At 36.8% G+C, this 22,697-nt stretch overlaps 1 protein-coding gene across 1 annotated transcript; it reads left to right on the top strand.

The window, feature by feature from the left end:
• kif26bb (kinesin family member 26Bb) lies at positions 1-22,106 on the top strand. Its single transcript, XM_051139579.1, has 15 exons — positions 1-465; positions 615-959; positions 2,359-2,733; positions 6,792-6,949; positions 7,061-7,232; positions 10,101-10,298; positions 10,634-10,727; positions 12,723-12,985; positions 14,794-14,974; positions 15,630-15,774; positions 15,889-16,048; positions 16,121-18,809; positions 18,882-19,051; positions 21,190-21,340; positions 21,481-22,106. Exons 1-15 carry the CDS (start codon positions 415-417, stop codon positions 21,663-21,665), a joined length of 5,337 nt encoding a protein of 1,778 aa, XP_050995536.1. The 5' UTR covers positions 1-414; the 3' UTR covers positions 21,666-22,106.
• Positions 22,107-22,697: the final 591 nt, after the last annotated feature.

The raw sequence follows: 22,697 nt of genomic DNA, 5'->3' as shown, positions 1-22,697 counted from the left end.
CAAGTGGGTGGTACTGTAACGGAGAACAAAAAAGATGAAGACATAATGCAACAACAACCGAAGGATGAATATAAAAAGCTTTTTTTCATCAGATATGCCTTGCTTGCACAGTTTCCCTAAGGAATAAAGTTCACAATGGGCATTAAAAACAACGGCAACTTACAGAAAAGCTCGGGAGGGACGATTTAATTCAAGGACTTTTTGCATTCGCGTAAACAGTAATTAAACATTCACTTTCACTCACCGGAGTTCTCCAAGAACACAAAAGGACGGTACGCAAAATCACTGCATTTGCTACGAGGACGACGCAGATTTTTTTTTTTGCGTGCAACCTATTTTTTATTTGAAACGAATGGAAAGTTATTGTGGAGGACGCGTTGAGATTATTTTATTGAGCGTCTATTCGTTCCGAATATGAAGAATCAAACAGGATACTGTGAAACAACAGGCAGTGAGCGGTTCATGGTAAGTGGGTGACTAAGTAGTTCTTCTGTGGCTGTAAGTAATATGCATCATTTGTTAGCTCAGCTGTTTTCCTTTATGACTAAATATGTTTCACATTGAGTCGAATGTTCAATAAAAGTAATTCTGCATGTATCTATATTTATTTACAGATGACCAACGTTAAAATGGGTCCCGTGTTCAAGGGTCACGCAGCGCAGAAGGAGCGTCTCCCGCCCGAAGGCGCTGGCTCTTCAGCATATGATTCCCATGCAGCACCTTGGACAGGGTTTGCGGGCTCCCTCCCGACACCCCTCACTAACTCTCTCCTACGGTCAAAATGGTCCAAAGAATCGTTAAACGGTTACCCCCCTGAATACAACTCCATCAAGTCCACTGGGACGAAAAGAGAGACGTTTTTCGACACAGGAGATTTGTGCAAAAAGTGCATCTCTCATTTCAATGTCTTCAAAGGGGAAGCGTTAAAACAAGTAATTGACGGAAATCTTTCTACCAAAGTAAGTATGCTCCTTTATTATCTATTTGCATACATTTAGGACCTAATTCAGTTTTCTTGAGTGGTATTTAGTGGACTTCTGCATGCATGTCCACCCTATCGGCCACAGTCTGTCTCATATTTCAATTACATATGAGGCGTATGCTTTTTTTCCCCTTCCCCTGAAACGAGTTTAAATCGATTAGCTTTTGCAGTTGGTCGGTGATTCATGTGACACTCGTCTAGCCTTGATTACACTGAAATATGGGGTATAATGGGTGGGATATGAAAACTCAGTTCCTACTGAGAACAATAAAGTAAATGACACTATAATGTGATCAGCTGAGACAGATGCATTTGCGGATGGCATGAGTCTCAGTATTTGGTGGTGGGGAGAAATAGGTTACTGGACCACTTGTTTTTTGTAAACTCTCTGACCTCTTTTTCCATGATATTTAAGATTTTTTGAATAATTACTGATTTTAAGATAAAGATAAGATGGGATTATCAGGGTTATTATAGTTAACTAAAACTGAAAATAGAATTTAAACCATTAAAAAAACTATTTTGTTACTTGAAATAAAATGAAATGGAAAATATACAATACTAGTCAAAAGTTTTTTAATTTTAAATGTTTTATTAAAAAAAGTATTTTCTGCTCACACAGCCTGGATTTATTTGATTCAAAGTACAGCGAAAACAGTAAAAAAAAATTTTTTTTACTATTTAAAAAATAACTATTTTCTATTTGAATATATTTTAAAATGTAATTTATTCCTGTGATTTCAAAGCTGAATTTTTAGCATCATTACTCCAGTCACATGATCCTTCAGAAATCATTGTAATATTCTGATTTGCTGCTCAAAAACATTTATTATTATTACTATTATTATTATTATGAAAACAGCTGAGTATCATTTTTTTAGGTTTCTTTGATGAATAGAAAGTTCAGAAGAACAGCATTTATCTAAAACAGAAATATTTTGTAACATTATAAATGTCTATCATCACTTTTGATCAATTTAAAGAATCCTTGCTAAATAAAAGTATTAATTATAAAAACAAATTAATTATACTGACTCCAAGCTTTTGAATGGTATAGTAATGATGCTGAAAATTTAGCTTTGACATGGATTAATGAAATAAATGAAATATTCGACTGTTTGTACTGTAAATCTTACTGTTCAAAATTTTTTGACTGGTAGAGTAGGTTAAAATAAAAACTGATTCAAAATATTAATAATGTCACTGATACTAAAATAACACTGGGGATTATTAATCATGTCACTAAAGGGGTTTGTGTTTTAAAAATATTAAAATTTTACATTTCAACATTTCATAAAATCTAAGTCTAAGCATGTGTAAGTTTATGTTTGATATGTTTAAGAGTCACCAACAACATTTTTCTTCCTGTGCCTCAGGATCCCAAAGTCTTCATTCATCTTTATGAGAGCATGAAACCACCTGCTAGTACTGTAGAAGCCTGGGGCAACGTGGACGGACGCTGTGGCGTCTGCTCCACTCACTTTAGCCAGCTGAAGCAGGAGGCTATCCGCACGATCCTCACCCAGGACCGGGCCATATGGGCTCCACCTACCACTGCCAACATCCCATCCACAAGCCTAGACTCAGGCTCGCAAACGCTCCCCAGAACCTCAAGCCACCGATCTGTTGTCTCAGACCCCCATCAGAGGCCCAGCAATGCAGCACCGGATTGCTGGATTAAAGGACGTCAGCATTTGGAGGCCCTGTGGCCCCTGTCCTCCTGCAAAGGAAACAATTCAATGTCTCAAAAGGTAGGCCAGTTGATTTGTTTATTTTTTATATATTTAGTTTGCTGTTGTTCAAGCTAACACGTTAGGTCTTAAAGGAGAAGTTCACTTCCACAACAGAAATTTACAGATAATGTACTCACCCCGTTGTCATCCAAGATGTCCATGCCTTTCTTTCCTTAGCTGTAAAGTAATTATGTTTTTTGAGTAAAGTAATTATGTTTTTTCATTGTATTCACAAAAACGTCTTCTAATTAAAATAGTTTGTTCCACAGAAGAAAGACAATCATAGTTTGATTCGTAATTCGTTACTCGCGTAACAGTGAGTAAATTATGATAGAATTTCCATTTTGGGGTGAATTATCACTTTAAAAAAATACTAAACATACACTTTCATTCAAATTTTATTTATTAATTTTTTTTTGGTTCAAGAAATGAACACATTTTTTCAGTAAGGACATTCATTTAGCAAAGACTTTTGCATGGTTACAAAAGATTTTTATTTCAAATTAATGCTGTACTTTTAAAATCTCTTTTAATCAAAGAATCTTTAAATAAATAAGAAGAAGAAGCTCAAACTTTTCAGAACTGGTAATAATAAGAAATGTTTCTTAAATCAGCATATTAGAATGATTTCTGAAGAATCATGTGACACTGAAGACTAGAGTAATGATGCTTTAAATTCAAACACAGTAATAAATTTCATTTTAAAACAGTTATTTTAAAATGTAATAATAAATAATATTTTTTTTAATATCAAATCTTATTTTAAAAACATAATACAGAACGTTTCAGTGGTAGTGTATGTATTTCTTCTCCAAATAATCCTAGCAAAAACAGAAGCAGTTTCTCCTCTGTTCATATTTTATGTCCAGTACATCATCCATGTGCATAATGTAAGAGTATATAAATTAAATATGCATAGCTATGTCTGCTCACCAGGACACATATGTGCCGTCTTATGATCCGCAGCCCTCTAGTTGGTCTTGATTAGATGCAGAGGCAGCAGATACAGGACTTTTTTGGTTAATGGTTAAACCCACATTTTATCCATGCCACAGAGAAGCCTGTCAAAAAAACAGAAGCTTGATCAATATCACTGTAATATTTAATGACCAGTGAAATATTCATATACAGCGCTCGTAAATACAGATGAAATGAGAACGCATTACGAAAGTAAGGCAGGGAGTGAACGTCTCAGACAGCTCCATCAGCACTCAGTACCAGATCTTTATATGACGCTGACCGAGAGCATGATGGCAGACCGAGTCCATTAGTCCAGCTCCATTTCATTACGCAAACATCCAAGGTGGACTCACTCAGTCCTTGAAGTGGAATTTTAAAAAAAAGATTAATGCTTGGAGTAAAAGCAGAAGAGATGCATTTTGTAGGTTTTTATTCGAAATGGCCAACACTGACAAGCATGCTTTTATGGAAAGCGTTGCAGCGGAAATAAGATGTGCTCGTAATTAAATCTCACATTCTCTCTGGAGGACAGAGAAGTGAGAGAAAGAAAGCAGAGATGGAGAAAGGAATAACAGCAGAGCCAATATTGCCGTCTCTGCCCGAGGGTTGCTCCCAGCGCTAATTGGCGTTACATTCTGCCAATGGAGGGGAGCAAAGAGGGGGCTCCTATTTCGCATGGCTGGATTGAAGCATTGATAAGACATAAAGACAGGGAGTGACTCTTGGTATGTGGATGACTGTAGGCAAATGATGGTTTTCTTGAACAGAGGCAAAGAAATACAGTCTGAATATTTTTATTCTGCTGAGAAGAGGTTAGAATTTGGACTGAAGTAATAGGACTCGTCCCGTCAGTGTCTGCAGCCTCAGGCGTTCAAAGAGGTTCATGACTTCATCTCTGCACATATGACTCAGCTCATAGTGGCATTCACTAATAATAGTGACTGACTGCAGTGCATTAAAGGGATAGTTCAGCCAAAAATGAAAATTCTGTCATTAATTACTCACCCTCATGTCGTTCCAAACCTGTAAGACCTTTGTTTATGTTTGGAACACAAATTAAGATATTTTTGATGAAATCCGAGAGCTTTCTGTATCTTTCGACACACTGTCTTGCACTTCTGATTTTTTTATAAAAATTACGTCATAAAAATGTACAATTCTGACTTTTTTCCTGAGATATAAACTTTAAACAAGCCAGAATTGCAAGATACAGCCAAGGTCAAAAGTTTACACCCCCCTTTCAGAATCTGCAAAATTGTACCAAAATAAGAGGAATCATACAAAATGCTTGTTATTGTTTATTTAGTACTGACCTGAATAAGATATTTCACATAAAAGATGTTTACATATAGTCCACAAGAGAAAACAATAGTTGAATTTGTAAAAATTTTAACACCGTTCAAAAGTTTACAACCCCTTGATTCTTAATACTGTGTTTTTTTCCAGAATGCTCCACAGCTGTGTTTATTTGTTTAGTTGTAGTTGTTCATGAGTCCCTTGTTTGTCCTGAACAGTTAAACTGCCTGCTGTTCTTCAGAAAAATCCTTCAGGGCACACAAATTCTTTCCAACAATGACTGTATGATTTTGAGATCCATCTTTTCACACTGAGGACAACTGAGGGACTCATATGCAACTGTTACAGAAGGTTCAAACACTCACTGATGCTTCAGAAGGAAAAACGATGCATTGAGAGTGGGGGGCAAAAACTTTTGAACAGAATGGAGATGTGTACAATTTTCTTATTTTGCCTAAATATCTTTTTTTTTTTTTTTTTTGTACTGCCCTTCAGAAGCTACAGAAGATACATGTTTACATTGTTACATGTTTCCCAGAAGACAAAATAAGTAAAATTAACCCTGATCTTCAAATTCAAAAAGTGTTCACACCCTGGGCCTTAATGCATGGTTCAGGACAAATAAGGAACTCATGAGCAACCATCACTAAACAAAAAAAACACAGCTGTGGATCATTCAGGTAACAACACAGTGTATGGAAGAGAAGAAAATTTTTGAATAAAGTAATTTTCTTTGCGCAGAAAAAGTACTCTTGTGGTTTTATATAATTATGGTTGAACCACTGATGTCCTTACTACACTTAAGGGCCTTGAATGTGGTAGTTGTGTTGCTGTCACGGTCAGAAAGCTTTCGGATTTTATCAAAAATGTCTTAATTTGTGTTCTGAAGATGAATGAAGGTCTTACGGGTTTGGAACGACATGAGGGTGAGTAATTAATGAGAATGATCATTTTTGGATGAACCTTTTAAACACATGTTCATGTAGTGCATTTTTTTTTACACGTATTGCTTTTCCAGTTTATTGTGTTAAAGGAATAGTTCACCCAAAAATTAAAATTTGCTGAAAATTTACAGAACCTCAGGCCATCCAAGATGTAGATGAGTTTGTTCATTGTAACAGATCTGGGGAAATTTAGCATTATATTACTTGCTTGCAAATGGATCCTCTGCAGTGAATGGGTGCCATCAGAATGAGAGTTCAAACAGCTGATATAAGCATCACAATAATCCACGACTCCAGTCCATCAGTTAATGTCTTACAAAGTGAAAATGTGCATGCTGGTAATAAAGAAATTTATCATTAAGACATTTTTAACTTAAAACTGCTACTTCCAGCTTAATTACAAGTTCGGGGAGAATGCAGATCAAGCATAATTTACAAGCAAAACAACAGTTCAAAACAGTTCTAAACAAATACTGTGTGTCTGTGGGTTTTGATGCTGTGAGATGGACTTTTCACTGGAGAGTTATTATTGATATGGACTCATAGTTTAGTCATATCTTGGTTAAAGCTCCTTAATAATGCATTTATTTCTTACAAACATGCATCATTTTACTTAACAAGATAATAATTGACGGACTGGAGTCATGTGGATTACTTGTGGATTATTGTGATGATCAGCTGCTGACGGCACCCATTCACTGAAAAGGATCCATTGGTGAGCAAGTGATGTAACGCTAAATTTCTTAAAATCTATTCCTGTGAACAAACATTTCTTTTAGATCCTGAATGGATTGTGGATTAATACGTTTTTATTTGGGTGAACTATTCCTTTAATTACTGAACCTGACAATATCAGTAAAGATAAATCTTTCTCAGCCCTTCCAGAGTTCTTTGCATGCAGGGAAGGTGAATGAGAAGGAGAACATGACCTCTACAGCACTATGCAACTATGGCGCCACACAGCCAACGCGTTCTTCCAGTATGTCCTCTCTGCTCCCTGCAGGAACATCTGCTGCCTTGTCTTTCTTTGTCAGGTAATAGGTACTGACCAGAAAAAATAAATAAAGATGTTTGTTGTAAAAAACAGACAAATGCTTTGTGAATGTATCTAAACTAAACTCTGTCAAATCACTGAACATATACAGGGCAGCACAGAAGTTGAACGTAATGGTTAGAAGAGGAAGGCACTTCTCAGAGAGCAGTGCTTCCCAACACATGACAAACTTCTGTAGTCTTCTGCAGAAATCTCCTCCTCTAGCACCAGGAAACATTTTTCAGGCTGCCAGTAAGAGCAAGGAAACACCTGGGATGGGAAAGGTATGGCTTAAATGTTTACTGCAAATATTGATTGATTCACGTTTGCTACCTGACACCACCAAAATGTATATGGATGCTTATATTATTACATGATATTGTATTGTAAAAATACTATGAAAGCCTGTTTCCGCAACTAAATAAAAAAATTATTTGCAGCTTTTTATCTTACAATTCAGACTTTTTTCTTGCAATTGCGAGTTCACATCTTACAGTTCTGATTCTTTTATCAGAATTGCAGGATACAAACTCAGTTCTGACTTCTTTTTTTTAAAATTGTGAGATATAAGCTCACAATTGCATGTTACAAAGTCAGAATTGCGAGAGTCAGAATGTGTGATATAAACTAAATTTATGCATGCATCACAAATTTGCGTGATAAAAAGCAATTGTTACTTTTTTTCTCTGTGAACTGTTTATATCTTGCACTTCTGACAATTGCAAGCTATTAACTATTAACTAGATATAAACTAGAAATTGACTAGCAACTCACAATTACGACTTTGTTTACCACAATTTCAAGTTTATATCCCGCAATTCTGACTTTATAACTCACAATTCTCAATATATCTCAAAATATAACTCACAGTTTATATCTCGAAATTCAGAGAAAAAAAAAGTCAGAATTGCAAGATGTAAATGCGCAATTGTGAGAAAAAAGTCAGAAATGTGAGATATGAACTCGCAGTTCTGAGAAAATATAATTTTTTCCCCTCAAAATTGACTTTGTAGCTCACAATTTTGAGTTTATATCTCACAGTTCTGAGAAAATAGCCAGAATTGCAAGATATAAACCTGCAATTGTGAGAAAAAAAGTTGTCATATATAAATTTGCAATTGCAATGAAAAAAGTAAGAATTTTGAGATACACATACATTTCTGAGAAAAAAAGTCAACACGCAGGTACGACTTCATTTCCCACAATTGCAAGTTTATATCCCACAATTGTGACTTTATATCTCGCAATTCTGATTTTATAACTTGACATTGCGAGTTTATATCACACAATTCTGAGAAATAAAGGCGTAATTGCGAGATACAAACATATTTCTGAGAAAAAAAAATGTAACTCACAATTACTACTTTATTTTCCACAATTGGGAGTTCATCCCACAATTCTGACTTTATAACTCAAAATTGTATATACTCATAATTTGCAAGATAAAAACAAATTTCTGAGAAAAAAATTTAACTCGCAATTCCGACTTTATTTCCCACAATTACGAGTTTAGATCTTGCAATTCTGACTTTATAACTCACAATTCTGACTTCATAACTCGCAATTGCAAGTTTATATCACACAATTCTGAGAATAAAAATCAGAATTGTGATATGTAAACTCACAATTGCGAGAGAAAAAAACTCAGAATTGAGAAATACAGACGCGCAAATTCTGAGAGAAAAAGTAAACTCACAGCCTTTATTTCCCGCAATTGTGAGTTTATATCTTAAAGGGGTCATCGGATCGGGAGGCGCATTCCTTTCACAAACAAATGTAATCCACTGCATCTTCAGCTGACTGTTACAGCTGATGTGAAGTAAGACGCTCATGTCAATCAACTATCGTGGGAGCGGCCTCTGTCGATGTGATGCCACACAGACAGGCATCTGAGAATGGCTCGATTTGAAAAAGGGGATATTATTTTTACAGATTAATTAAAAACCGCTGCATGGATTTTAATTAACCCCCCCCCCCGTAATAACCCCCCCATAATTGTGGGTTTTTATCCCGCAAATCTGAATTTAATCACAATTTCGGAGGAAAAAAGTCTTAATTGCAAGATGTAAACTTGCAATTGCGAGAGAAAAAGTAAGAATTGTGAAATACAAACACGCAATTTCAACTATATCCTGCAAATGTGAGTTTATATCATGCAATTCTAAGAAAAAAGATAATCTCTTAAAAAAGCAAAAAAATATTTTGAATGGTAGTGTGCCTATTTTGTTTTCTCAGCGGTGGATTCCATGAAAAAAAAAACCCTGTTCACATACATCTATTATTTAATATTTAGTTAGCAAGATGAAGTGATTATTTGAGTGGTCATGTGATGTTAACATGGCAGCTACCATGACCTCCATGTAAAATTAAACAGCTTTATTAAGCTACCATTATAACTGTCTCCATTATTTTAAACATATTTATCTTTGTGTACCATTTTCTGAATAAGGAAAAATCTTTCTTCCTACATACACTCCTCTGTGCCACTCCTCTGATCGGATGATTTAGATGCCCTTCAGTCTGTCCTTGTGATGTGGTTGCCTTCTAGCTGCCTCACCATTTAGAGAAGGCTGCACATACTGTAACCTCTGAATGTGATGTTAATGGCCTTCCCATTCCATCGCACCACCTCCTTGAGGAAGGGAAATCAATTTAGTTTAATTGTAGCTGGCCCTGACTTCACTCTCCACAGTTTGCGCTGATGGGACTCGTCTTGAGTTTCAAATTATATCGCTCTCAGGGTAGCACCTGGTAGCTAGATCGCACTCAGCACCGCACGTCCAGCAACTGTAGCGGAGATAATGGATTCTTAAATAATTCATTTGGTGTAAATATGATTTGACAGACTCAGGACAGAGAAGATAATATCACTGGACAAATGCATTAGATATCAGACAAAGCATTAACCTAAACCCAGTTTAGATGTGTGTTCAGTGACATCATGCTTAGCGAAAGTGGGATATTTTAAGTTAGAAATGTTACCGTTATGGTTATAGTTACAGGAAAAAGGACAGTTTTTGTCTCAGCAAACGTCTGGCAATTTAGATAGCATTAAATCATAAAACTAGCCACACTATTCACTTTAAAATCTGTATTAGAAAAATGTAATATCCTAACAGTACATTGTTTTGGGTTTGTTCCCCCAATTCTAGGTCAAAGTGATGCTGCGAGTGTGCTCAGCTCCTGTGTCAGACCTGTCCCGGTCCTACTCTTACAAACTGGACCTGCAGAAGAAACAGATCACAGTGCTGAATGTACCCACTTTCAACCCTCAGAGACAGACTGCTGGAACTACAGTCTCCTCAAAGACCTTCACCTTTGATGCTGCCTTTGGCCCTGATTCAACCCAGGTCAGAGCCACTGCTTTGTTATTTCTGTCTTATGATGTGAAAACTGATCTGTCTGCTGTCTGAAGCCCATCTGAGTCATAATATCCAAACATCTGCAGCACTCTCAGATTTGGTCACTTGAGTGCAGATATCCGATACCTGGATATTCTTATTCAGTGCAATCAACTGAGCTGATTTCATTTAGTATTAGATGCACATTTAGATAAATAATTCCACATCTTAGGAGATGTGAAAGGTCCTTGAAATGTACATGTAATTTATGTACAGTTTGACTGACAAATGATAAAATGATGTTGCCATAAAAAAAACAAAACAAGTTGAATGTTATTTTTCAGGCAGAAGTTTGTGAGAACAGCTTGTGTGAAGTGCTGCAGTGTGTGCTTGCAGGAACGGATGGTTGCATCCTAAGCTTTGGACAAACTAATGTGGGTAAGTAAGTGATATTAAAATCTTTTTAAAACCTGCAAAGCATGACATATGTATGGTGGCACTTTGGTGTCATGTTTAAAAAAATGTAAGATTATGAGATTAAATTCATCATATTTTGAGAAAACAGTAAAAAATTATGAGAATAAAGTCGAAATATTGTGAGAATAAAGTCAAAATTACCGGAATGAAGTCATAGCAATACAAGAATGAAGTCTAAATATTTCGAGAATAAAGTAAAAATTACAAGAATAAAGTAAAAATATTTCGAGAATATAATCAAATTACAAGATTAAAGTCCAAATATTTTGAGGATGAAGTCAAAATTACGATAATAAAGTTTAATTTTTAAATATTGTGACTTTGATCTTGTAATCTTAGATTTTCAATCAAAATATTTTGACTTCATTTTCATATTTTTATGACTTTATTGTCATATTGCTATGACTTTATTCTCCTACATTTGACTTTTTTCTTAAAATATTACGACTTTAATCTCGTAATCTTTGATTTTTTTTATATGACACGAAAATGCTGTCGTACAACATGAAATATTGTTCAGACTTTATTCTCAAAATATTTTGACTTTATTCTCTTAATTTTTTTACTTTTTTTTTTTTTTTTTTTTTTTTTTTTAATATTATGACTTTAATCTCAGTTGTTGTTTTTTTACATGGCTCTAAAACATTGTCATACTACATGGAATAATGGGCAGATTTTATTCTTAAAATATTTCTACTTTATTTTCATAATTTTGACTTTTTTTCTCAAAATATTTCAACTTTATTCTTGTCATTTTTACTTTCTTTAAATATTATGACTATAAATGTTATGACTATATTATGACTAAAATTCAATTTTTTAACATGGCACTAAAACGCCATTGTACTACATGAAATAATGGTCAGGGAAAAAAATATCTATTTTTATATATAAATATAACAGTTTATTGAACCCTTTAAACATAATATAAGTAAATCTAAAAATAAAAATATTATATTTAATACATCAGACTTTTATGGCTTGTATATTATAATGTAGTAAGAATATGGTGCTCACACTTGGAAAAACAAAAACGGAATAACGCCTCAGTTTTATTCAGGACACAAATATGCAATTTGTTGATGTTAATGTTATTTATATGGCCAAAAAATGCAACTTAAATCAGTTAGAGTTGTATAGTACACTACTTACATAAAATGCTATAAATATCAGTTGTCGCTCTCTATATCTCCCAGTAATGTAGGATGATATATGATAGGATGCTTAGTTTTATGATCAATGCTCTGTAGTTTCAATTATAGGATTGTTTTACTTAAAGTAAAAAAAGGTAAATGTGACTTTGTTTTTTTTATAAAGTACGACTTTATATATCTCAGAAAGTAGCTTAATATCTTGCAATACAATATTTAATCTCATAATTGTAAACCTTATTTCTCACAATTATCTTTTACTTTTATACTCTGAGGCAAACAGACTTCCATAGCTCTGCGTTGCATAGTGTTGACACAAAAAGGTTCAGATTTACATATGTTTTTGCTACTGTGGAGCCTCTCAATTAATAGAATGACATAGAGGCTACACAGTGGGTCATCACAGGTCATTTACCTTTAGGTTATTAATTGTTATCCACCCAAAATCATGACAACAGTCTCTACATGGCATTTGGAGTATGACATCATTCTCTATTAGCCAGATTGAATTACCCGGCCTCCATGTTGGCCCTTGGCTCCCAGCCAGACATCATAAATCTTTTAAACCGGCCCATGCCTGACTGCCAGTAAAGTGCTTTACATTTAATTGGTCATGACATTGCCACAACGCATTTTACACCCCAGTTTGTAAAGTAATTCACTACGTATTTAAGCATATTTCAGTCTGTGGATTTTCATTTCATTTTCATTATTCTGCAAAACCCTAAAAGGGGAAATTTTTCACCTAATGGGGATGTGTTATTTAAAAAACCAGCATTCTCACTTCATGTTTTTTGTTTTACAGGAATGTCTTACACAATGATTGGCCACGATGGTTGCACTCAAAGCCTAGGAGTCATTCCTTGTGCTATATCTTGGCTTTTCAAGCTCATTACCAGAAAGAAAGACAAGACATGGGCAAACATCTCAGTTTCCGTGTCAGCCGTAGAGGTCTGTGGGGAAAACAATGCCATCAGGGATTTACTCTCTGATGTTGACACAGGCAACTGTAAGGAGACCTATAAACCAGATGCTTTCCTCAAAGAGGACCCCGTCTGTGGAGTACAGGCAAGGGTTGATCACACTTCCTTTGTTCTAATGCCAAGACTTTAATTTATTTTTAATTCCCATTTATTTGCCGCTTTGTGCATACTGTACCAAAGCAGCTTTGCAAAAAATAGTGAATTAAAGGGTTAGTTCATGCAAAAATGAAAATTCTGTCATTAATTACTCACCCTCATGTTGTTCCAAACCTGTAAGACCTTCATTCATCTTCGGAACACAAATTAAGATATTTTGATGAAATCTGAGAGCTTTCTGACCCTGCATAGACAGCAACGTAACTATCACATTTGTGGCGCAGAAAGGTAGTAAGGACATTGTTAAAATAGTCCATGTGACATCAGTGGTGCAACCATAATGTTATGACGCTATGAGAATACTTTTTGTGTGCAACGGAAACAAAAATAATGACTTAATTCAACAATTTCTTCTCTTTCATGTCAATCTTTGACACATGTTCACAACAGTACCAAGCGTTGTGATACTCTCATGAACATGTGACGAAGACTGACACGGAAGAGAAAAAATTGCTGAATAAAGTTAACTTTTTTGTTATTAACAATGTCCTTACTATCTTTCTGGGCATTGAACGTGGTAGTTACATTGCTGTGCATGCAGGGTCAAAAAGATTCAGATTTCATCAAAATATCTTGTGCTCTGAAGATGAACAAAGCTCTTACAGGTTTGGAACGACATGAGGGTGAGTAATTCATGACAGAATTTTCATTTTTGGGTGAACTATCCCTTTAAAGAGGTCATCGGATGCCCATTATCCACAAGTTGATATGATTCTTTAGGGTCTTAATGAAAAGTCTCTAATATACTTTGGTTAAAAATTCTCAACGGTAGTGTAAAACAACACTTTTTACCTTGAGCTCTGCAAAAATCATCCCATTCTGAGGGAATGCTCCTTTAAATGCAAATAAGCTCTGCTGGCCCCGCCCCTCTCTTCTCACTGTGGAGTGACGGGCTGCTCTGAGAGATTGTTTTTTAATTTTAGCTGCATTTCGCACGTTTAGGCGCAAAACTTGCTAACTAGCACATTATTAGGAAAGGTGATTGCAGAGATTCATAAAAAAAAAAACTTCTACTCACTTCTACTGTAGGTGGAGCTGGATCATGAATGATTTGCTCGAAAATAGACGCATTTATGTAGATCGGGAGGCGCATTCCCTTCACAAATAAACTTAATCCACTGCATCTTCAGCGGCTCAGATGTCGGGAGTAAATGACGACCACTATGTTCATTATTACATCCAGCAACACAACACCTCAGTCGCTCAATCAGAGATATTCTTGTCTAACTTACATCCCTGCTCTGGCATTTAGGGCGGGTCTGAGGTAAAACGCTCATGTCAATCAACTATCGTTGGGAGAGGCCTCTGTCGGTGTGAGACCACAACAACAGGCATCAGAGAATGGCTCAATTTGACAAAGGGGATATTTTTACAGATTAATTAAAAACCACTGCATGGATTTTTAATCATTATAGGGTAGATTTGTACATACACTGCCAACACACATTAATGTTCAAACAACATGAAAAAGTGAACTTTGCATCCGATGACCCCTTTAAGTACACATTATTTTTGTGGTAATCAAATCAACATCACTATTGATTGAGCTTAACATATACTGAACCCAGAATATTCCTTAAAACCACATTTTGCATGACATTTATAACCCTTTGCAGGGCATATTATCAGTATTCCTGAGCAATCAATACAAACTTAATACATACTCATTGGTATGTTAATTGAGACATTCCCATTTACTTAAGAGTCTCATTATTGGATTGTGTTATCTTGATTTAGCTCTGCAACCTCAGAGTACTAAATGCTTCGACCCCAGAAAGAGCAGCTTTCCTGCTAGATACAGCTCTTGCATCTCGCAGTGGGATGGTGGACTGTGGAAGGAGACCACCGCATTGTTGTCACATGTTCTTCACCCTGCATGTTCACCAACAACACATAGGAAGCAGCACCAAATCTGGGAGTGAGTGCAGTTGCTATTTCATGGTTCTAATATGTGACCCTGGACCACTAAATCAGTCTTAAGTGACACGGGTATAACTGTAGCAATAGCCAAAAATACATTGTATGGGTCAAAAATTATAGATTTATCTTTTATGCCAAAAAGCATTAGTATATTAAGTAAAGATCATGTTCCACAAAGAAATTCTTACCGTAAACATATCAAAACGTAATTTTTGATTAGTAATATGCACTGCTAAGAACTTCATTTGGAGAAATTTAAAGGCGATTTTCTCAATATTTTGATTTTTTGCACCCTCAGATTCCAGATTTTCGAATAGTTGTATTTTAGCCAGATATTGCCCTAAACAAACCATACATCAATGGAAAGCTTATTTATTGAATATGATATTGAATATGATGTATAAATGTCAAAATCAAAAAGTTGACCCTAATGACTGACTTTGTGGTCTAGGGTCACATATCAAGATGTACATGAGTAGATTGTCAATACAGATCTTGAAATACAAACTATTAGATGACATTTCTGACAGTAGAGTGAAATTTCATACTTGTTTCTGTTTTTAGCATATTAAAAAAGCCAGTTTTGCATTTATGATATTCTTAAAATGGTTTGTTTCTTTAAATTTCTGGTGTAAAATATATACTTTCCTCAGTGAATGTGGATCAAAGCAAGCTGAGCCTGATCGATTTAGGGAGCTGTGTGGGGGAGAGAGAAGGAAGCAACTGTGGCGTCTGCCTCGCTGAGCTTGGAAACTTTATCACAGCCAATCTCAATAGACATAATCACGTCGCTAATAGGTACGTCTATGTATATCTCAATTATAAGAGTATATGAACATGAAGCACAGTGATTTAATTAAGTAAAAAGCAATTAAGTAAATGTAATTATCAGTGACAATTTCTTCATTACAGGGGAAGTAAATTAGCCATGCTTTTGCAAGACTCTCTGAGCAACGTCAACTGCTCCACCACAATTATTGCGCATATATCCACCTTGCCTGAAGACCTAACAGAAAGCCTTTGTACAATGCAGACTGTGACTCGAATGCGAAAGCAGAAAAAGAAGATAAGGGTATGCTTATAGACATGTTTTCCAGATTACACGTGCTGTGAACATAGACTGAGTTTTTATTCTATTTTCCAGAAATCCTCTTCAAGCTCGCCTGGAGGAAGAAGCTTAGGCAACGAGAGGAAATTTAATAATTCCACCAAGCTAAGATTCCAATCTACAGGAACACTGGATCAAGATCTCTCCTCTCCTGGTTTCTCTAGTGATCCAGCATTTTACCCTGAGAGTGATAAGTCTTGTGATGCTATTATCCCTATGGATCCATCTGAGCTCTTAGATAAAGAAGTTACAAACAGAAGCAGAGAGGTTTTGCCTATTATTCCGTCCTTACTCAAGAGCAAACTGGAGTCCAAGAAGCTCTCGCTGATGAAGTTTTGTGAAATCTCTCCACCAATTGCCAATCGCATGAAGCAGATATCAAAAGAAAAGACTAAGGAAGAGTCGACACCAACAATATTACAAAACGAATCAGATTTTGAGTGCCTGAAGTGCAACACATTTGCAGAACTCCAGAATCGACTGGGAAACATAGACGGGACAGAGTTGGATCTATGCAAAGATCAGCAAGCGAACACTATGAGAAAATCACCTCACTTAAGCCAAATTAAAAAGAAATCCAATTCATTGGACATTCAAGCATCAAACAAAAGAGAATCTGATAGTACCAGACAAGGAAACTCTTCAAAAACATTTGCGATAATTCACAACAGTGCAGAAATCCCAAGTACCGCCAATTCACAGGTTATTCAGAAATGTCCGCCATCGTTTGATGTTGTCAAACCGAGTAATCCCATGCAGTCCAGCCAATCTGCAAGCAAATCTAAGCTTCATAATAAAATGATGAATGTAATACCCAGTGCACTATCTTTGAAATTGGAAGACCAAGGTAAAATGAGATTATCGGATAACTCCGCAATGCAACCCGAGACACGAATTTCTCCCATCGGCAAGAGTTCTCCAAGGTCTACCTCGTCCTCTTCTTTTTCATCATCCTTGTCTTCCAGTTTGAGCTCCCCACCTGCTGCCTCATTGAATGGAGATGTTCCACATTGTATGGGAAAAAAACAGAAAGAGATGAGGGCCACCATCACCGTGACTGTTCAAAAGCCGCTGGATCTTAATGGACACGATGAGCTTGTGTATACCGTGGTTGAGGAGGTAACAATAAATGGGGCCACTGAGCAAGGAAAGGCACAAATATTAAGTATTCATGAGTCACAATCTCTCCAAGCTTTAACGCCAGGAAGTCAGTCCGTCAGGATTATCGGCAGCATAGGTGAAGAACAAACAGCAGAGTTTTATAGTTCCAACTCTAATGCACAAAGTTCAGAGAACGAAGTCTCAACGGCCTCATCAGATGCAGCTGAAAACCCCACAAAAATCAATGCACATATTGACAAGGCAAGCAGCTTCATTGATTCGAAAGAACAGCCGCAGCATGATACTTGGTCTGAGGTGCCTCTGACTGAAGATGTGAAGGAGAAACCTAAAGAAGCCATGGTTAAACTTAACCCTCCCTGTGAGGTCTCCAAGTCTAGAAAATATGCTTGTGAAATTAAACCTGAGCAGAGCTGGATGTGCCAGAACAACAAGAAAGACATCAAGGATGTCCTTCAAATGAAAACAGAACAAAAGAACGTACAAAGTCCAAGAGAAACTCCAGAGAAAAAACAATACACCAAGAAAGATTATCCCATGGAGTGGACCAAGGACAACATGCCATCAACATCAACAAACAGTCCCAATCTCAAAAGAAAAGAGACGAAGAATGAATCAGCAATAGCCAGAAATGCAATGCTGAACCTGGCTACTAAATCTCATTTTGAAGAGAGCAGCAAGTTGTTTAATGCAAAACTGAAAGCATTATCCGGCAGGAGCCAAACTTGGGATCACAGTAAGAGCGGGTGCTCAACGGGAAGCTTGGAAGGTAATTCTAGCTCAAGACTTAAAAGCAAGTTCCTCGAAGAGACTGCTTTCATCGATATGGCTCCGAAAGGCCTTTTAGACAAAGATTATGTTTCAGCTCAACCCAGCCCGCTTGGTTTTAAAGAAGACTTTGAGGACTTTGTAAGGTGTCGAGCTAGTCAGAGTCTTGGAAGGGTTCCACAGTTCTTCCCCATGCATGATGCCAATGATGCAACCCGGCTATCTAAAAATGGTCACTCTAAGGCCACAACAGTTAATAAATTCATGCCCAGTTCGAAGATTCAAAAGATGCCTAACTTGTCCCCCAAACCTACTAGACACTCAATCAACAGGAGCTCAAGCTTTTCTCCTAACGGAGCTCTTGTCAGCCAAAGCTCCTGGTCAACACACTCCCTATCCCGAAGTCAAGACAGTGGCGGTTTGAACTCCCCTGGTGCAGTCCGGAAAGGAAGAGTTGAGCTTCTAAGAAGCAGTAGAGACTCTCTTTCTGCTTTTGGGTCTGATTTAGATGAATGTGAGGAACTGGGGGCGACAAAGCCATTCGTTCACACATTGCCGTCCCCATACAGCCGGATCACCGCTCCACGCACACCACACCACTGCAGCGGCCATGCCAGTGATACCACCAGTGTTCTCAGTGGAGAGTTGCCTCCTGCCATGTGTAAAACGGCTTTACTCTATAACAGGAGCAGTATGGTCAGTAGTGGCTATGAAAGCATGCTTAGAGACAGCGAAGCTACAATCAGCAGCAGTTCAACGCACAACTCTATCAGCGATCAGAACTGCTCGAATGGTGGTGCTAAAGGCATGAGAAGCTCCAAGAAAAGAACCAACATAGGTAAGGAATTTTCTAAGTTTATGCATTCTCACATAAAAAAACAAGATGATCTTCACTTGTCTTTGTCCACAGGGTCCAGTGTAAGACGTCCATCTCAAGACAACCTTCTGTCGCTGAAGAGATCCGCCAGTGGGCCCAAAACGCACCGGGTGGATCGGGGTGGTTCTGACTCTTATGAAATTAAAGTCTATGAGATTGATAATGTAAATGGCGTACAGAAGAGAGGTGGGGCAGGGAACAAGGTGAGGTTCAAAATGTGTCAATGAAAAAAAATTGTTTCTGTCTGTCTGTCTGCGTTGTATTTCATTCACAAACTGCTGTCTTTGTATGATCCATTGAACTGGTAGTGCTTGATTCAACTCTTACAGTTTTTTGAATTGCTTAGACACAAAAATCTGTTCTTTAGCCAATTATCTTGACTCGCGACACTGTTTTCTAAAAGAAGGGCTGGGATATCCTACACAACTTTTGCCTAGATTTTTACCCTGATTTTCCATCTGGAGGAGAGCGTTTGTTGGCAAAATTCGAAGAAGTCAGGGTTTTGGGCACGAGTTTGTGTTTATAATGATTCTAAAAGTCATGTAGTATATTCCAGCCTTAAAGGATTAGTTCACTTCCAGAATTACAAATTTCGGATAATTTGGCTTTTCTTCTTCAGTTGTAAAAGAAATTACGTTTTTGAGGAAAACATTCCAGGGTTTTTCTCCAAATGGCGGACTTCAGTGGTGGCCAATGGGTTGAAGGTCCAAATTGCAGTTTCAATGCAGCTTTAAAGGGCTCTACACGATGCCAGCTGAGGAATAAACATCTTGTCTAGCAAAACAATCAGCCATTTTCTAAAAAATGTGGACAATTTATATACTTTTTAATCATAAATGCTAGTCCTGCACTATCTTGACCTCACTCATTATATAATCAAGCACGTGTGACGTAGGTGGAAGTACCGATCCAGTGTTTACAAAGTGAACGTGAAGAAAGTCAAACAGCCTTTACGATTTTAAAGTTTTCGACTGAAAAAAGAAAGACTTCAACATCTTGGATGACAGGGGGGTGAGTAAATTATCAGGAAATTTTAATCTGGAAGTAAATTAATTCTCAAAACTTAAAACACTCATTGTTTTTTATTTCTTTTTTAAAACTCTGACTCAAACTAGACACAAGACACTGATTTAGAATGTGATTTTATATTGTTTATACATACTATTTTTTCTATTACTGAAAAATATGCAACTTTTTGTTAAGTTTTTAGGAAATATTTTATATTATTTAGTTTTTCAAATGTGTTATATGTGTATTTTTTATTTAAAAGTTAAAGTTTTCATTTAACAATGTATTGTATACATTCAAGTAATTTTGACAATGTTGTATTCTCTTATATACAATATTTCATATACATTTTTTTCCTCAAACGGTGCTTCATTTAAAACACTATTGTTATTACAAAACCAAATCTGTATGTTCAGGAATGTATGTTCTTCTTATTTATTTTTTTCTTTTCTTATTTTTCATTTAATTTATGTAGCAGTATTATGTTGCAGAGTTTAAAATGTATAGTTGTTCACTCATTCATTGTAGTAAGCAGTCATGGTCGTATGTTTTAAATAAATTTCACAGTGTGTAATTCAGTGTATCTGTGTATTTGATGGCTTTGTGGGTCAAGATTTGAATTAGACTGAAGATAGCTGAATACAGTTTTTGACTTTGTATCCACCTTATTTTTCCGTAAGAGTAGGCATGGCCATTTGTACATTTTATCGGCCTGGCTTCCAATGTAATCCGCATTTTGCGATTTTTAGCTGTACAAAACAGCTCGTTTTGCTGCTTGATATTGCAAATTGCTGTGTGTTACCATATTATTTAAATGTATTATCTTAATTAAGAACACACTGGTTTGTATTGCAAACAGTTTTACTGTTTACTGCACGTTCCCTGGTGAAAAAACCAGCATATGCTGGTAGGTGTGTTTTGATGCTGGAATGCTGGTTAGGTAGGTTTTGATGCTGGTTTAAGCTGGTCCTTTGCTGGTTTTTGCTGGTCGTGTTGCTGGTCAAGAACCAGCATGAACCAGCAAAGGACCAGCATAAACCAGCTAAAGACCAGAATAAACCAGCAAAGGACCAGCTTAAACCAGCATCAAAACCTACCTAACCAGCATATGCTGTTTTTTTTTCACCAGGGTTGTTATTCTTCTCGCTAATGAACAGGAAGTCTCACCCATAGGCTTACTTAAGCATTTAAGAATAAGGTGGATATGAAATCTGTTATAGAAAACTAATATTACTTTAATATAAAAACATGTGGTGTAAAGGCAAAATGCTAATCTCAGGTCACTCACATTTTACACGGAGGCAAACTTACATGTTGTCATCCACGTTTTCAGGGTATAGTCCTCTTTAGTGCAAAGCTGAAATTCTTGGAGCATCGACAGCAGAGAATAGCAGAGGTGAGGCTCAAGTATAATGCTCTCAGGCGAGAGATGGAACAAGCCAAGCTTCATCTGATGTTGGACCCTGGAAAATGGACCAGAGAATGTAAGGGTTAACGTGTTTGTTTATATATACTAAGTAAAATTAAGCACTGCAGTAGGATATAAAACTGTAGGGCTGTTTATGGTTCTGCTTACTGTGTCTCATCAATAATTATTATGCTATTTGTGTGATGTATTTTGCAGTTGACTTATGGCAAACGTTTGAGGTAGACTCCCTGGAGCACTTAGAGGCTTTGGAGCAAGTCACTCAGCGGCTAGAGCGCCATGTTAACCTCTGTAAAGCACATGTCTTGATGGTCACCAGCTTTGACGTTACACCCAAGTGCAGGCAAAAATTGCGGCATCGTTCAACGGTAGATCGTTCGTAGAAATGTAGCATGCCAAGATGTTGAATGATCACTTTTACCTGTTGTGCAATATATTAAATGATATTAGTGCAAATATACAGAGGCCCTATGAGGAGATAGTGACGGAAAAAAATGAGAAGGGAAGGAAAATGCGTTCCACCGAGACATTTTGCACTCGCTAGTACCTGCAATTTTGCGAACGCAAAGTTGTTCGGGGAAACACGAAAGCATTGGAATACCGTTTTCTTCTTACATCTCATTTTCGGCCCTGGTGAAAAAACAGCATATGCTGGTAGGTATGTTTTAATGCTGGTTAGGTAGGTTTTGATGCTGGTTTAAGCTGGTCCTTTGCTGGTTTATGCTGGTCTTTAGCTGGTTTATGCTGGTCCTTTGCTGGTTCATGCTGGTCCTTGACCAGCAACATGACCAGCAAAAACCAGCAAAGGACCAGCTTAAACCAGCATCAAAACCTACCTACCAGCATATGCTGTTTTTTTCACCGGGGGGGTGGGGGTTGGGGGGGGCTCTGTACAAATACTCCAATAATCTTAAAATCATCACATTACGGTGCTTCCAGTGATGCTAAGCAGGCTCTACTTTAAATCTAATTTGTTGTCAGTGTTTGTGTTGTTAGCTTTAGCATTGAAAAGGTCAAAACAGCACTGGACTACTATCCAAACTCAGAAGCACTGATGTGGGCTTTATTTTTAACCCAGGGTAGCTGGATAGTTGGATCGTCAGGGTTCATTTCCCATTGCACATTTGTAAATCCTGGGTTAACGTTCTTAGTAGCATACTTAATAGGTTAACACTTTTTTGCATATGCACAGCATGCAAATGAGCATGTGACCTGACTGTAACATAACTTTGTCCATCTGTAAAAATGTTTACCATTTTAATCTGTATTTTTCTCAAGCATTTTGTTTACAATTTGTTGTCTATTGTTAAACAACTCACTGTAACATTCTAGCACCTTATTGTTTCACATATTATCCACCTTTTTCCTTCAATGCAGAAGTAAGTCATGGGTGAGATTTTCGGTTCATTAGCCGC

The sequence above is a fragment of the Labeo rohita genome, chromosome 20 (genome assembly GCF_022985175.1).
Source record: "Labeo rohita strain BAU-BD-2019 chromosome 20, IGBB_LRoh.1.0, whole genome shotgun sequence".
Classification (NCBI taxonomy): domain Eukaryota; kingdom Metazoa; phylum Chordata; class Actinopteri; order Cypriniformes; family Cyprinidae; genus Labeo; species Labeo rohita.
This window is presented reverse-complemented; position numbering and strand designations above follow the sequence as displayed.